General features: G+C 47.2%; 1 protein-coding gene and 1 pseudogene across 1 annotated transcript; one reads left to right on the top strand and one right to left on the bottom strand.

Moving 5' to 3' along the window:
* Positions 1–3,564: 3,564 nt before the first annotated feature.
* Positions 3,565–5,038, top strand: LOC122689150 (heat shock transcription factor, X-linked member 3-like). Its single transcript, XM_043895336.1, has 2 exons — positions 3,565–4,050; positions 4,445–5,038. The coding sequence occupies exons 1-2, from the start codon at positions 3,565–3,567 to the stop codon at positions 5,036–5,038; spliced, it is 1,080 nt and encodes a 359-aa protein (XP_043751271.1).
* A 958-nt stretch (positions 5,039–5,996) lies between these two features.
* LOC122689397 lies at positions 5,997–7,430 on the bottom strand (annotated as a pseudogene).
* Positions 7,431–18,050: the final 10,620 nt, after the last annotated feature.

The raw sequence follows: 18,050 nt of genomic DNA on the forward strand, positions 1-18,050 counted from the left end.
GTTTTCTACCCCCTATCAGCTAGGAATCCTGAAGAACTCCCATCACTCCCTTGAAATGATGCCCAGAAATCCATGGACTGACCCTCTCTTTCCTGGTCCCAGGGACACAGAACTCAAGCTGTTACCTAGCTTTTAATTATCTTCATTGTAATTGGGCATTGTAATCAAAGACTCAACATTTATTGGTGCTGCAATGACAAAAAGTAAGGGTTGTGATGGAAGACCAGCTGGGACACATGCAGAGAGTGGTTCTTGCTTCTATTTCCTGGAGCATCTTGGGTCCTGCTGGAACACTCCTCCACACACAAATTTCACAGGTCCTCTAACTGGAAATGGGCCTTTCTGGGTAGCCCATGCAATGAAGAATCTGCTTGCATTGTGGGAGACCTGTGTTCAATCTCTGGGTCAGGAAGATTCCCCCTGGAGAAGGGGATGGCAACCCACTCCAGTATTCTTGCCTGGAGAATTCCATGGCCAGAGGAGCCTGGCAAGCTACAGTCAATGGAATTGCAGATTCAGACATGACTGAGAGACTAACACTATGGTCCACTACGGTCTAAGTAGAAAAGTTTCTTACTTTTATTTATGAAACATCCTGTTTTGGCTAATTAGGAAGTCCATATCCTATTGAGGTGCATATTCTTTAACCCACCCTGGACCACAAAGTAGCCAACCCCATCCAGTGGAGTGGAGGAGTGACTGGGGGCAACAGTGTGAGAAGTTCCTGCCCTGTCATCACAGGGCCAACAGTCACGAGGCCCTGCAAGCTCTGTCTCATCCCTCACTCACATCCTGCAGCCCAACACACGGGGCTCCTCACACCCACTTGCCTCCCAGGTGAAGAACTGAGGCCACGGGGCTTGGGCATCTTCCCAAGACCACGTGCTAGTGAGGGCCGGGGTGGGCTCAGAGTTCTGGTCTCAATTCATCTGGAGCCCCCACCCTTCCTGCCCACCCCAGGCCACAGCCTGACCTTCCTACTTCTCACGCCTTCCTCTTCTCAGTGCTACACGATGCCTCTGAGGTGACAAAACACAGGCTTGTGAAAGGAAGGGGACAAGGAGAATCAGAAGCATTGTGGGGCTGCTCTGTGCTTTGCTGAGAACTGACTCTGCTGGGGGCCGGCATCCTTGTCCAGTGCCAGCACCTCCTGTGTGAGGACAGTGCCCTGTCCCTGCTGCTGCCATGGGCCTCCTGCCCAATGGAACCTGCCAGGCTGATCAGCTCTTCACTGAGCAGGAGGGAGGGAGAGCTTGACTGTATGGTCCTAGTGCCCACTGGGATAAGGTCCTACAGGAGTCTCGTCTGATATGGGAAGGAAGGTAACACAGGTGGACCCCCAAGGCTCCAGGGCTCCCAAACTGCAGCAAGGGAGGGGAGCAGCTGGAGGGCCTCTGGCCTGGGGACACCAGGGCGGGGACGCCAAGTGCAGGGGCATGAGAGTGAGGCTGAAAAAGGAAGGCCTTGGACATCATGAGGGCTTGTGTGTGCACAACACAAATGTCCCAAGCCACGGCTGACAAAGACCCCCTCGGTGCCACAGAAACCCACTGCCAGGGCCTGGGTGGTACCTGAAAGAGGGGTACCATAAAAGGCACCCTCTTCATGACCCAGGGGGTGAGGAGGGACCCCGAACATGGAGGGGGCAAGAAAGGCCACCTAGCCAGGCTGCCCACCAATTCCATGAACTTCCGTCCCCTTTGGAGGAGTCACCAGGGGCCCCCACCGATGTTCACAGCCTCCAGAGTCATGTCCCAGTCAGATGAACTGACCAGAAAGAAACATTTGTCAACCTGCTTAGAAGCAGAAAGGCCATGGGGAAGCCCAAGTTGAAGCCTCGAGCTCATCCAGGCCACCAGTCCTTAGGCAGAAAGGCCCCTGGGAGAGCTTCTTCCACACCCTCTTAGCTCTCCCCTTTCAGATACCAGGGACTGGCCCTCACACAGGGCAAATGACCCTGCTACTGGCAGAACTGGGAGACAATGCCCTAGAGTCCTCATAGTCTGCCTTTCCAAGGTGCCAGTCTGTTTCCTACATGTTGATTTTCAAGAACAGTGGCCCACAAATGCCAGAGAACACGCATCTCCAAACCCACTGCTCTACTGTTCATGTGCAGTGAAGACCGATGATTCTCACTGGAGTTCCATCCATTCCCACACGTGGACTCTCATCCTTTTTCAAATACAGGTAGATGGGGGCTTCCTTTGGTCACATCTAGCTCAACAAGTCAGACATGTCCCTGGGAGTGACTGTGTGTAAAGGAAGGCCCTTGAAAGGCACCTAACCCATAAGCCAACAAAATCATTTGATGGACCTGCCATCTGGGTAATGGAGAACAGGTTCACAGTGGTGGTGGGGACAGGGGCAGGGGTGGGGAAGATCAGAGCTGGCCTCGAAGAGGACCAGTGAAATGCTTGTTTTCAATAGAACAGGCTGTGCCTTGAGCCCCCAATCAAGTACTTCAAAAGGAAGGTACCCAAGTAGACCCAAGTTGGATGTGGGCAGCCAGAACTGGAGGTAGCAGAAGCCCAACCATCCCATTGACAAAAGGAAACAGGGCTTTCAAAGCAGCCACCAGGGAGGCTGAATCTGAGGCTCAGGGAAGGGGACGGGAAAAGCACATGCAAGTGTTCCCAAAGTGAACGCTCTAGGGCCACCAGAGTGGTGTTTATGGAAAAATTGGAAACTGAAGACAACAGCGTGTGATCTGCAGTGGGATGATGCCTGGGGGTGGGCAGAATGTGGGAGGCTGCAAGCTCAGTGGACGCCTGGCTTTGCCCTCCCACACAGTCTCCTGGGGATTCTGTGTCTCAAGTGTTTGGGAACAGTCAAGTGGAATATGAGATCGCTCCACTGTGCTCAAGCACATCTCTACTCTGGGGAGAGTTTGACCTGGGGGGCGGTGGGGGCAGGACAACAGGACTCTGACTTTGGGGCCAACTGAGCGGGACTGACCAACTGGCAGCAGCCAGCTGGAAGACAATAAAGCCAGAAGAGGGGGAAGGATGGAGGGGCCACCAACTCAGGCAAGGCCAATCAGTCCGCTACAGATCCCATCTTCTGGGAGGGACAGTCACCAGGGGCCCATCTGACCCCTGGGATCTCTCTTGGTGGTAGGAGACCTAGGACTTTCCAGGGCCAGGCCCTTCAGCAGAAGCCAGCCACAGGCCTGCCAGTTGGTATGCAGGGGGGTGGAACAGGGGGATGTTTGTCAGCCCATCCAGGGCCTGGCCCCCTGAAACAAGGCACCTGGCAGCAGATGGGAGCCTTTGCAGGCAACCTGAAACATACTTTTCTTTACTTTCAGACAAGAGACCAGCTGGGGATCCCATCTCTGTCCCCAGGCCCCTCCCCCACACTGGGGCAAGGCTGCTTCTCCACATTACCTCTGTGACATCATGAAACAGTTAAGGAAGCAGGCCACTTAATTGGCTGCCTGCCCCATGACCCAGATTCTAGAATCTCCAGAGAGTATTTATGGGGCACTCTGACCCTGGTCTGAGGCCTGTTTGCCCTGAGCATTCACTGCTTTGGTAGAGAATGCTCCTGAGCTAGACTGGTTCAATGGCTAGTCAGAGTTCCCATGAGGCACAGGCAGCGCTGCTGGCCCCATCAACTGATGGGGAGCCCTCAGCAGGGGACCCCCGTGATTCCTCCCTGGATCCAAATGTGGATTCAGGGGAGGCTTTGGAGAAGCAGGGTGACCAACCTGAGGGCCCAGATCCAGGCCTCCAGGACAATCTGCCCCCACAGGGCCCGAACCCAGAAATGGCCAACAAGGATGAGAACAACGCCAGCTTTGGGCTGTCCTTCCCCAGGAAGCTCTGGAGGATCGTGGAGGATACAACCTTCACCTCTGTGCACTGGAATGATAAGGGAGACATGGTGGTCATCGAGGCAGATCTCTTCCAGATGGAGGTCCTCCAACGCAGAGGTGTGGATCAGATCTGCGAGACAGACAGCATAAAGAGCTTCATTCATGAACTGAACCTGTATGGGTTCAGAAAAATCCGCCCTTCAGGTCGCTCTGCAGGAAGAAAGAAGATGATGGTAATGTAGAATGCCCTTCTGGGGAGACTAGACTAGATGAGCTGACTGCTGATGGGTTTCATTTCCCAGGAGAATGTTGTTCTCATGAGAGAGTGGTTAAGGAAAGAGGAGAACGCAGGGTCTGTCATGTCCTGCCACCCCCCCACCCCTTTAGAATTTTCGGTGGTGATGCCAGATCCTGAGGGGCCACTTGATGTCAGGGAGGGTTGGGAACACCTCAAGCAAGGATGGCCCCGGGGGAGCTCTAGGGAGTGACATTCCAGGGCCTCATAACCTGCCAGGAATGAAGAGACCTTGTCTCCATATATAGGCATGACCCGATGGTTGTGGGGAGAGTGCGGCAAGGAAGGGCTCTTCTCCCCTCTCATGGCTAAAGTGATTAATTTCCTTTCAGATCTATCGCAACTCCAATTTTCAGAGAGACAAACCTCTCCTCCTGCAGAACATACAGAGGAAAGGCGACCCCAGAACAACTGCTCAGCCTGCCACTGGAACAACAGCGACCCCAAAGAGAAAGAAGCGAGTGATGGCGACCAGACGCTCTCCCCGACTCCACCACAATGAGTTCACCCAAGAGGCTGGCAACAAAGTCCAGAAGGGAATGCCCACTGCTTGCAGAACCCCCAGCCAGTGCTCATTTGTGTTTTCTGACCTTTGGTCTATGGGTAGTGTAGCCAGCCAGGCTGGGGGAAACCATCTCCCCAGTGAGCAGGGTGGCCCCAGTGGAGAAGGCCCATCCAACAGTGCCACATCTGTGCCCCCAGCTACTGCTGGAAGGGACAGCCCAGGGGAACTGCCTGAGAGCCCCTCAGTGAACCCAGATTACAAATCGGTGATGACTTTGTACAACACTTGTTATTCCACCCTGATGGCGGACCTTTTAGTCGTGGCCCCAGATGAGGCCCTTGAGTCAGAGGAGGAGCAGGGAGATTCCTCAGATTATAAGTGCACCCTCTGTGAGCAGGCCAAGAAAAAGCCCAATCCCTGAGCTGCCAGATCCCTAGGAACACTCAAAAGCACTCTCTTGTAATCAAAAATATATTTCTGGCTCTGATAAAGTAAAGCAAAACTCCACTGGAGTAAATAAACAATCAAGTGAGAACTGCAAACCTGTGTTCTTTCTATCTGCCCTTTGTATTCACACATGGCACAGGGTGAGCCAGATGAGGCTGGAAGCCCATGCACCAGACAGGCTTCAGTTCAGTCCCCATGGTCTCTTTTCATTTGAAACAGCAGCATTTCACAGGCTCATCCAAGGGTCTGACCCATGAGCTGAGCGCTGAGGTGAACCCAGGGTGGACTGGTCCCTGGGCCTTTCCTGTCACTCAGCAGATGGCCCAGCTGGGCTCCTGACCTTGGAGGTGTCACCTTCCATGAGTCATGCACCCTGCAGCAGAACGGGCTCCTCCTGGGTATCCCGATGATGCCACAAGTTTCTGATCAGCAGCTGAGCATCCCAGCTCCTGATCTAGGCCCCCCCTACCAAAAGGCTGACTGAAAAGCAGGGTCACTCCAACCATCAAGCGCCTTGCAAACACATTACCCCAAACCCAAAGACAAGTACAAGGTTTCGACAAGGTGAACACCAGCCCTTGTCACTCTGCCCTCAGAGCTGTACTTAGGAGCCTGTCTTTGGATGTGAGGCGGCCAGGCACTGCATCCAACACACGCGCTTTGACAGCCAAGGGACACTTTACAATAGGACAAGGGTCATGTGCAAGGATAAACCGTGGCCTGTTTCTGGGCCTGTGGGCCTCTCTGCCTGCCAGTGCACAGCCCTGCCCCCAGCCTTACCCCATCACCCCCTGGACACTGTTCCAACATTGGGGAGATTGGACCAGAACAGAGAGGGAAAAACATTAACCGGTTTCCTAACAACACATTTCTCTCAACCACACAGACCCAGCAGGGCCAAAACAAGTGGCAATACCATCATTTCGTAAAGGTCAAAGTCCCGGAGTCTTTTGCTGAGTCCAGAGCAGCATCCTGTGAGTGGAGTCCCTGCTCCTGGCCCCGCACCAAGTGGGCACCACAGCGTGGGGCTGATTCAGACAGAACCAGATGGGCAAGTCCAGAGAGCGCAATGGTGACTGCATGGTATCAGCATGTTCTGGTCTCTCGGTCACTTTCCTCTCGAGAGCCCAGTCTGGACAGGCCTCCTGCCCAAAGAGGATCAGGTGCTGGAGGATGTCCACCTGGAAGATGTCCTTCCCGCCCCTCCCAGCGATGGGCTGCAGCAGCCAGCGGGGTTTGGCAAGCACAGTCATGTACTTCTGTTGCAGGTCGGGTAGCAGGCCTTGATTCTCCAGCTCCTCCACCTAGTCGGGACCTAGGTTTTCTAGGCACAGCAAAATGCCCCCGATGACCACAAGATGTGTGGTCAGGACACAGAATGAGAACAAGGTCATTCAAAGTTGCACCTGCTTGAGACTAAGACTGTATCGTGGAGGGAACACGAGGTGAACTGGGTCCTCTGGCTGAGCATTTCAGACGGTCTCACCTTGGCAAAGGGAACTCACGGCGAGGCCAAGCGAGGGAGGGAGCAAAATGAAAGGGAGAGGCCTGGTGCTCCATGAACCCACCAGGCCACGGGCAGCTCTCAGTCTGCCCACTGCAGGCCACAGGGACAGAGCAGGAGGGCCCCAGCAGGGGCCAGCAGACATCAGGTCCCCAAGGAATTTACCAGCAGACAGGTGTTGCTGTGGGGCCTCACCCCTGGGGAGTCAGGGGACTTGCTTAGGCCCAGCTTCAGGCAGTGTGGGTATGGAACCCAGGCTGGGTGCTTTACTGCCTCTCATGGTCTCTGCCGGGCACACGGACACACGTGGGGACACAGACACACAGACACACAGACAAGTGCCACATGCAGGCCTGGACCCACCTCTGCCTCAAGCACAAACGGGGACTGAGGCCCAGAGTGGTGATCAGGCACCTCGGGCAGCTGGTTCCCAGCCCAGGGACCCTTGCTGTCCCTCTGAAGAAACCTCAGCCGCCATGCCCGACCTCACAAACTAGTTCAACAGAAAACAAACAAGCACAACCCTGCTGGGATCCAGGGCAGCATTGGGGCCGTGCAGGCAGTGCGAGGCAGGGTGTCACTGGCCTGCAATCAATCTGCTGCCGAACTTGTCCCAGTCCTGCAGCAAGGCCTGGATCTGGGAGGATATCATCCCCAGCCTCTGCTCCAGCATCTCCCACCAGGCTGAGTTCTCCCAGTCCCATTGCGTGATGTGGACGGCCAAGGTACAGTGCCAGTGGCCACATAGCACGGGCCGCCACCACGTCTCCAGGGTCTTGACACTGTTTAAGGTGATACCCACATAAGGCTGTCCAAAGGACAGACAGCTGAACTTCGTCTCCCAGGGCTCCCAGGGCCTCATGTGGCTGCAGAAACACAGAATCACAAAGGCAACAAAGGCCAGGAGCCTGACACAGCAGCCTCCAAACTCACAGTCCTGGGCTGGACTTCAGCCTCACGTGCCTGAGCATCTTCCAATTCTGCTGACACAGAATGCAGGGGGTCAGAGAGGGCTGACTCCTTCCATCCGTCTCCATGTGGTCCACTGGTAGGGGGTTGCTGACCAAGAGGACCAGTCCATCACATGAAGTCTGTGGCTTGGTGGGTTCCTGGACCACCAGCCCTCTCCCTTTCATTTCGCTCCCTCCCTCACTTGGCCTTGCCCCGAATTCTTCCATAAGGGTGGTAACATCTGCATATCTGAGGTTATTGATAATTCTCCCGGTAACCTTGATTATAGCTCATGCTTCATCCAGCCCAACATTTCACATGATGTACTCTGCATATAAGTTAAATAAATAGGGTGACAATATACAGCTTTGATATACTCCTTTCCCAATTTTGAACCAGTCCATTGTTCCATGTCAAGTTCTAACTGTTACTGCTTAACCTGCATACAGGTTTCTCGGGAGGCAAGGAAGGTGGTCTGGTATTCCCATCTCTTTAAGAATTTTCCACAGTTTGTTGTGATCCACACAGTCAAAGGCTTTATAACATGGTCAATGAACCAGAAGTAAATGTTTTTCTGGAATTTTCTTGCTTTTTCTATGAGCCAACAGATGTTGGCCATTTGATCTCTGGTTCTTCTGCCTTTTCTGAATCCAGCTTGTACATCTGGAAGTTCTCAGTTCACATACTGTTGAAGCCTAGCTTGAAGAATTTTGAACATTTTGAGCATTACCTTACTAGCACGTGAAATGAGAACAATTGTTCAGTAGTTTGAGCACTCTTTGGCATTGCCCTTCTTTGGGATTGGGATGAAAACTGACATTTTCCAGTCCTGTAGCTACTGCTGAGTTTTCCAAATTTGCTGGCTTTGCAACACTTTCACAGCATCATCTTTTAAGATTGAAATAACTCAGCTAGAATTTGATCACCTCCACTAGCTTTGTTTGTAGTGATGCTTCCTAAGGCCCACTTTACTTCGAATTCCACAATGTCTGGCTCCAGGTGAGTGATCACACCATTGTGATTATCTGGGTCATTAATACGTTTTTTGTATAGGTCTTCTGTGTATTCTTGCCACCCCTTCTTAATCTCTTCTGCTTCTGTTAGGTCCTTATCATTTCTGCATTTCAGGATTTAATACAATAGAGCTAAGATTTACTGAAAGGCAAGGCTGATCTTATTGCAGGTGATCCTCACATCCTGAACTGAGATCCCAAGGAACTCATGAAAGGTCTCTTCCAAATTAAGACAGTGGTTAAAGTTCCACCTATTCATTGTTAGCCTAACTTGACCCTTACTTGACCCTGGTTAAAATACTGCTTTCCTTCTTAACAGAAATTTTACAAATCTAAGTGATGAATATGCTCATTAACTCTCTGTCATAGGCTGAAATTTTTACCCCCCTCCAACTTCACATGTTGAGGCATTAAACCCAGCACTTCAGAATGTGCTTCTGTTTGAAGATAGGGACTTTCAAGATAGGTAATTAAAATTAAATGAGGTCATGTGAGTGGGCCCTAATTCATTCTGACTGTGGTTCTTATAAGAAGAAGAAGGTTAAAGACCACCATCTACAAGCCAAGGAGAGAGGCTTCAGCAGAAACCTGACCTGCTGACACCTTAATCTTGGACTTCCAGCCTTCAGAATTGTCAGAAAATGAATTTCTATGGCTTTCATGGTAGCTCAGTAGTACAGACGGAGAAGGCAATGGCAACCCACTCCAGTACTCTTGCCTGGAAAATCCCATGGATGGAGGAGCCTGGTAGGCTGCAGTCCACGGGGTCACTAAGAGTCGGACGCAACTGAGCGACTTCACTTTCACTTTTCACTTTTGTGCTTTGGAGAAGGAAATGGCAACACACTCCAGTGTTCTTGCCTGGAGAATCCAGGGATGGGGGAGCCTGGTGGGCTGCTGTCTATGGGGTTGCACACAGTCGGACACGACTGAAGTGACTTAGCAGCAGCAACAGCAGCAATAGTACAGAACCTGCCTGCTAATGCAGAAGACACAGGTTTGATCCCTGATCAGAGAGGGTCTCACATGCTGCGAAGCAACTACCCCATGCACCAGAACTGTTGAGCCTGTGCTCTAGAACCTGGTAACTGAAACTGTTGTAGACTGTGTGACCTAGAACCCGTGCTCTGCAACAAGAGAAGCCACCACAATGAGAAGCTTGTGCACCACAACTAGAGAGTAACTGCCACTCGCCACAACTAGAGAAAAGCCTGTGCAGCAACAAACACCCAGTACAGCCAAAATAAATTAAAAAATATTTTTTAACAAAAGAAAATGAATTTCTGTTGTGCATGCTACCGAGTCTGTGACACTTTGTTCTGACAGCCCTAGCAAACTAATACCTGCTTCTTCTTTTGTGCCTTTGCCTCTTCCTAGTGATAGAACTCCAGAAAATTGCGATCTGCTTGAAGGAAAAGAAAGAAAAATATACTCTGGGGGAAACAACATGTTTGCCTAAAAACTCTGTCTCCTGGCCTAATATTTGGGAGATTTTCTGAGGAAGACCTGTGTGGCAGATCCTGCCCATGTCCCCTTTGCCTCATGGCTATGGCACATACCAGCCAGACATTAAACTGCCAGCATCTCGTCAGTGGCTTGGAGGTTTTTTCCTTGTACCTGAAACCTAGTTTGTCAGTGCTCAGGGCAGACTGAAAATGTCAGAGATTTGATGCTTTATGACCCATAAGAACTGAGTATAAATACCCCAGCTCCCTCACCCTCAAACATGATAACTCAGATAACTCTCCATAGGATTGCAGAGTTCTCCAGCAGGATTAAGCTCCCTTAATCTTTCTTGAAATGTACCTTTTCTTGGCTCCCTTCCTATCTCTATGGAAGCTCTCCATCCTTCTCCTGTAAAGCACATCTCCCAAGGAAACTACTTGCCCTAGAATTCTTATTTTAGGGTGTGATTCTGGGGGAACCAAAACTAGGGCTACCTGCTTTCTGTGTGTTCATATGAAATGTCTGTATTTAAAGAGGCTGCTGTGGTTTCTAATTTAACAAGATGATATACTGCATTGGGGCCTTCCTGATGGCTCAATGGTAAAGAATCTGACTGTAAATGCAGGAGACTTGGTTCAGTCCCTAGGTCGAGAAGATCCCCTGAAAAAGGAAATAGCAACCCATTCCAATATTCTTTCCTTGAGAATTCCATGGACAGAGGAGTGTTGTGGGCTACAGTCCATGGAGTTGTGAAAGAGACAGACACGACTTACTGACTAAACAACAATACTGCACCCAATTCTTTCTGTGGTAAGGTGGTAAGTGTTTCATCAACTGGTGAATCCTGGAGCCTGTCCTTGGAGGAAAGGGTATTCTAAAGTCCTGCCTTGTGGAAATGCCTTTGGGTCAAATCAACTATGCTGCATTTTTTTCTTCTATAAACACTAAAGCTCATTCTTTTCAGTAGTTATTGTTTTTTTTTTGAAAACTTGTTAAATTGAAGTATAATTGCTTTACAGAATTTTGTGGTTTTCTGTCATATCAACAAAAATCAGCCATAGGTACACCAGTGTCCCCTCCCTCCCGACCTCCTTCCCACCTCCCTCCTCATCCCACCCTTCAGTCTGTCTCAGAGCCCCTGTTTGAGTTCCCTGAGTCATACAACAAATTCCTGTTGGCTATCTATTTTACATATGGTCTTGTAAATTTCTATGTTACTTTCTCCATGTAACTCACCTTCTCCCTCCTCTCCTCCCTCCATGTCCTTGCTTAGCCTGCACTCTTGCATCACATCTCCATAATGGGTAGGTGTGTTTGCTTCAAGGTGGAGTGGTTTTAATAAGTTGTCTTGTGCCTGAGCCACAAGTTTCCTTATGGGGCTGGTCTAACACCTGCTGTGAAGTTTTCATGGCCCATAGGAGTGCAGTTGGGGGAGTTGCTTCTGTATAGGAGTCCAAGCAACTGTGAGAGAAACAGACTTCTGAGGAAGAATGCAAGCTGCCCTGGGTGTTCAGTAAAGCTTCTGCTAAGCCCGCTGACCCTAAACTCTTTCTCATTACTCTTAGGCTGGTGTTGAACATGTTAGAGGTTGAGGTCCTCTCAGTGACTACTCAGAATAATGCTAAGGACATTCCACATTGAGTAACGTTCAACCTGCTAGGCTCCCTTAATCCCTGGAAACTGTTTTTAGCCAGACCTGGAATAAGGAGCGCTGGGACAAGGCTGTGGATAAATGCATTAGCCAGGCCTCACCTGACCGTGCATGTAACCTCTGCAGCTGGTTTGCTGACAGGATTACTTGTCTTTGTCCCAAGAGGAAAGGTTTTGTCCCAGAAGCTATTTCTCTGTTGCATCTTTTGTGAATCTTTTGCTATTAGCACATTAATCCTAAGAAATATTGCTGGCTTAAAGGATTTATATAAGTGAGTCAGGGGTCTCCCACCATAGTATTTAATCACCTTCATTGCCATGTGATCTGCAGCTCACAGCTGAAGGCCTGAACCACAGGTTTAAAGGGCCATGGGCGTCTCACTCCACACATCCCTGCCAACTTATTTACCTTCTGCTCATTGACTGGTAAAAAGGAAATAGTAAAGGTGCATGTGAACATCAATATTTTAGGAATCAGTGAGCTAAAATGGACTGGAATGGGTAAATTTAACTCAGATGGCTAAGAATCCCTTGGAAGAATTAGAGTAGAAGTCTTAGTCAACAAAAGAGTCCAAAATGCTGTACTTGGATGCAATCTCAAAAAAGACAGAATGATCTCTGTTCATTTCCAAGACAAACCACTCAATATCATGGTAATCCAAGTCTATGCCCCAACCAGCAAGGCTGAAGAAGCTGAAGTTGAAAGGGTCTATGAAGATCTACAAGACCTTCTAGAACTAACACCCTCCAAAAGATGTCCTTTTTATTATAGGGGACTGGAATGCAAAAGTATGCAGTCAAGAAATACCTGTAGTAACAGGCAAATTTGGCCTTGAAGTACAGAATGAAGCAGGGCAAAAGCTAATAGAGTTTTGCCAAGAGAACGCACTGGTTGTAGCAAACACCCTCTTCCAACAATACCAGAGAAGACTCTACACATGGGCATCAATAGATGGTCAACACCGAAATCAGACAGATTATATTCTTTGCAGCCAAAGATGGAGAAGCTCTATACAGTCAGCAAAAACAAGACTGGGAGCTGACTGTGGCTCAGATCATGAATTCTTTATTGCCAAATTCAGACTTAAATTGAAGAAAGTAGGGAAAACCAGTACACCATTCAGGTATGACCTAAATCAAATCCCTTGCGATTATACCATGGAAGTGAGAAATAGATTCAAGGGATTAGATCTGATAGACACAGTGCCTGATGACCTATGGATGGAGGTTCATGATGCTGTACAGGAGACAGTGATTAAGAACATCCCCAAGAAAAATAAATGCAAAAAAGCAAAAGGGCTATCTGAGGAGGCCTTACAAATTGCTGTGAAAAGAAGAGAAGCAAAAAGCAAGAGAGAAAAGTAAAGATATACCCATTTGGATGTTTCGAGAGAACAGCATCGAAACATGTATATTACCTATAGCGAAACAGATCACCAGCCCAGGTTGGATGCATGAGACAAGTGCTCGGGCCTGGTGCACTGGGAAGACTCAGAGGGATTGGGTAGAGAGGGAGGTGGGAGGGGGAATCAGGATGGGGAATACATGTAAATCCATGGCTGATTCATGTCAACGTACGACAAAACCCACTACAATATTGTAAAGTAATTAGCCTCCAACTAATAAAAATAAATGAAAAAAAAAAAAACAAAATAAATAAGTTATTCCAAAAAAAAAAAGAAAAAGATATACCCATTTGAATGCAGAGTTACAAAGACTAGGAAGGAGACATAAGAAAGCCTTCCCCAGTGTTCAGTGCAAAGAAATAGAGGAAAACAATAGAATGGGAAATACTAGAGACCACTTCAAGAAAATTAGTGATACCAAAGGAACATTTCATGCAAAGATGGACTCAATAGCTCAGTAAAGGACAGAAATGGTATGGACCTAACAGAAGTAGAAGATATTAAGAAGAAGTGGCAAGAATAAAAAGAAGAACTGTACAAAAAGATCTTCACAACCCAGATAATCATGATGGTGTGATCAATCACCTAGAAACAGACATCCTGGAATGTGAAGTCAAGTGGGCCTTAGGAAGCGTCACTACGAACAAAGCTAGGGGAGGCGATGGAATTCCAGTTGAGCTAATTCAAATCCTAAAAAATGATGCTGTGAAAGTGCTGCACTCAATATGTCAGAAAATTTGGAAAACTCAGCAGTGGCCATGGGACTGGAAAACGTCAGTTTTCATTCCAATCCCTAAGAAAGGCAATGCCAAAGAATGCTCAAACAACTGTACAATTGCACTCATCTCACATGCTAGTAAGGTAATGCTGAAAATTCTCCATGCCAGGCTTCAACAATACTTGAACCATAAAATTTCAGACGTTCAAACCTGGATTTAGAAAAGGCAGAGGAACCGGAGATCAAATTGCCAACATCTACTGGATCATCAAAAAAGCAAGAGAGTTCCAGAAAAAAAATCTATATCTGTTTTATTGACTATGTCAAAGCCATTGACTGTTGGATAACCACAAACTGTGGAAATTTGTTAAAAACATGAGAATACCAGACCACCTGACCTGCCTCTTGAGAAATCTGTATGTAGGTCAGGAAGCAACAGTTAGAAATGGACATGGAACAACAGACTGGTTCCAAAGAGGGAAAGGAGTATTTCAAGGCCGTATGTTGTCTGATTATTTAAGTTACCTGATTTGAATTGCTGTATGTTGTCTGATTATTTAAATTATATGCAGAGTACATCATGAGAAACGCTGGGCTGGATGAAGTACAAGCTGGAGTCAAGATTGCCAGGAGAAATATCAATAACCTCAGTTGTGCAGGTCACACCACCCTTATGGCAGAAACCAGAGGACTAAAGAGCCTCTTGATGAAGGTGGAAGAGGAGAGTGAAAAAGTTGGCTTAAAGCTCAACATTCAGAAAACAAAGGTCATGGCATCCGATTCCATCACTTCATGGCAAATAGATGGAGAAACAGTGGAAACAGTGTCAGGCTTTATTTTTGTGAGCTCCAAAATCACTGCAGATTGTGACTGTAGCCATGAAATTAAAACATGCTTTCTCCTTGGAAGGAAAGTTATAACCAACCTAGACAGCATATTAAAAAGCAGAGACATTACTTTGCCAACAAAGGTCCATCTAGTCAAGGCTATCTTTTTATTCCAGTAGTCATGTATAGATATCTGAGTTGGGCTACAAAGAAAGCTGAGCACCGAATAATTGATGCTTTTGGTCTGTGGTGTTGGAGAAGTCTCCTGATAGTCCCTTGGGCTGTAAGGAGACCCAACCAGTCCTTCACAAAGAAAATCAGTCCTGAATATTCATTGGAAGGACTGATGTTGAAGCTGAAACTCCAATACTTTGGCCACTGAAGTGAAGACCTGACTCATTTGAAAAGATCCTGATACTGGGAAAGATTGAAGGCAGAAGGAGAAGGGGATGACAGAGGATGAGATGGCTGGATGGCAACCCAGACTCAATGGAGATGAGTTTGAGTAAACTCTGGGTGTTGATGATGGACAGGGAGGCCTGGCAGGCTGCAGTCCATGGGGTCTCAAAGAGTCAGACATGACTGAATGACTGAACTGAACTGAGCTGAGATTGGAAAAGAATTAGTAAAGCTCTCACTGTTTGAAGATGACATGACACTGTACATGCTGCTGCTGCTGCTGCTGCTAAGTCGCTTCAGTTGTGTCTGACTCTGTGCGACCCCATAGAGTGCAGCCCACCAAGGCTCCCCCGTCCCTGGGATTCTCCAGGCAAGAACACTGGAGTGGGTTGCCATTTCCTTCTCCAATGCATGAAAGTGAAAAGTGAAAGTAAAGTTGCTTAGTCGTGTCTGACTCTTAGCCACCCCATGGACTGCAGCCTACCAGGCTCCTCCATCCATGGGATTTTCCAGGCAAGAGTACTGGAGTGGGGTGCCATTGCCTTCTCCAACACTGTACGTAGAAAACCCTAAAGATAGTATCAGAAAATTAGTAGATCTAATCAGTGAATTTAGCAAAGTTGCAGGATACAAAATCAATACACAGAAATCACTTGCATTTCTATATACTAACAATGAAAAATCAGAAAGAGCAATTAAGGAATCAATCCCATTCACCACTGCAACAAAAAGAATTAAATATCGAGGAATAAACTTACTTAAGGAAACATAAGAACTGTATACAGAAAAATATAAGACACTAATGAAAGAAGTCAAAGATGACATAAACAGATGGAGAGATAGTCCATGTTCCTGGGTAGGAAGAATCAATATTGTGAAAATGACTCTACTACCAAATGCAATGTACAGATTTAGTGCAATCCTTATCAAATTACCAATGGCATTTTTCACAGAACTAGAACAAAAAATTTCACAATTCATATAGAAACACAAAAGACCACGAATATCCAAAGCAGTCTCGAGAAAGAGGAATGGCGCTTGAGGAATCAACATTCCTGACTTCAGGTTATAGTACAAAGCTACAATCATCAAGACAGTATGATACTGGCAAAAAACAGAAATATAGCCCAATGGAACAAGAGAGAAAGCCCAGAAGTGAACCCATGCACTATGGATACCTTATTTTTGACTAGGGAGGCAAGAATATATAATGGGGCAAAGACAGCCTCTTCAATAAATGGTGCTGGGAAAACTGGACAGCTACATGTAAAAGAATGAACATTAGAAGATTTCCTAACACCATACACAAAGATAAACTCAAAATAGAATAAAGACCAAGATGTGAGACCAAAAGCTATAAAACTCTTAGAGGAAAACATGGGCAGAACACTCAATGACATAAATCAAAGCAAGATCTCCTATGACCCACCTCCTAGAGAAATAAACACAAAAATAAACAATCAGGACTAATTAAAATTAAAACCTTTTGCACAGCAAAAGAAACTATAAACAAAGTAAAAAGACAACTCTCAAAATGGGAGAAAAATAATAGCAAGTGAAACAACTGACAAAAGATTAATTTCCAAAATATACAAGCAGTTCAAAGAGATGGTGGAGGAATAGGACGGGGAGACCACAAAAAAGCACCTGCAGACAAAAGATTTCATTAGCAGCTCTGCTTATAAATTCTAACCCCTGAAGGTGTCTCCTCCTCAAGCTCTCTTTTTCCCTCCTAAGTGACCAGGTAGTAGGGAGAAAACCAGATGAGTGTCACATTTCAATTTTCTAAGAAAGTTCTTCCTTGCTGTTCTTATCAACATTACTACCACTTTTAAGTCAATGTATTTAGAAATAAAGATTGATATGTCATAGTGTTTTCTTTTTATTAGGGCTTGACTTCAGACTTCAGAAAAACAAATTGGGGGGATTGCCCAGAAGACATTCACAAAGCTTGTGGGCTTGTAAAAATGTGTGCAAATTTCATGTTACTATCCAATCATACACACACTTGCATGTGTGTTCAGTTCAGTTCAGTCGCTCAGTCGTGTCCAACTCTTTGCGACCCCATGAACCACAGCACGCCAGGCTTCCCTGTCCATCACCAACTCCCGGAGTCCACCCAAACCCATGTCCATTGAGTCAGTGATGCCATCCAAACATCTGTTGTCCCTTTCTCCTCCTGCCCTCAATATTTCCCAGCATCGGGGTCTTTTCAAATGAGTCAGTACTTCACATCAGGTGGCCAAAATATTGGAGTTTCAGGTTCAACATCAGTCCTACCAAAGAACGAACACCCAGGACTGATCTTTTTTAGGATGGACTGGTTGGATCTCCTTGCAGTCCAAGGGACTCTCAAGAGTCTTCTCCAATACCACAGTTCAAAAGCATCGATTCATCTGCACTCAGCTTTCTTTATAGTCCAGCTCTCACATCCATACATGACCACTGGAAAAACCATAGCCTTGACTAGATGGACCTTGACTGACAAGGTAATGTCTCTGTTTTTTTAACATGCTGTCTAGTTTGGTCATAACTTTCCTTTCAAGGAGTAAGTGTCTTTTAATTTCATGGCTGCAATCACCATCTGCAGTGATTTTGGAGCCCAGAAAGATAAAGTAAGAAACTGCTTCCACTGTTTCCCCATCTATTTGCCATGAAGTGATGGGATTGGATGCCATGATCTTAGTTTTCTGAATGTTGAGCTTTAAGCCAACTTTTTCACTCTCCTCTTTCACTTTTATCAAGAGGCTCTTTAGTTCTTCTTCACTTTCTGCCATAAGGGTGGTGTCAGCTGCATATCTGAGGTTATTGATATTTCTCCTGGCAATCTTGATTCCAGCTTGTGCTTCTCACAGCCCAGCATTTCTCATGATATACTCTGCATATAAGTTAAACATGCAAGATGACCACATACAGCCTTGATGTACTCCTTTTCCTATTTGGAACCATTCTGTTGTTCCATGTTCAGTTCTAACTGTTACTTCCTGTCCTGTATACAGCTTTCTCAAGAGGCAAGTCAGGTGGTCTGGTATTCCCATCTTTTTCAGAATTTTCCACAGTTTTTTGTGATCC

This window comes from Cervus elaphus, chromosome X, assembly GCF_910594005.1.
Source record: "Cervus elaphus chromosome X, mCerEla1.1, whole genome shotgun sequence".
NCBI lineage: Eukaryota > Metazoa > Chordata > Mammalia > Artiodactyla > Cervidae > Cervus > Cervus elaphus.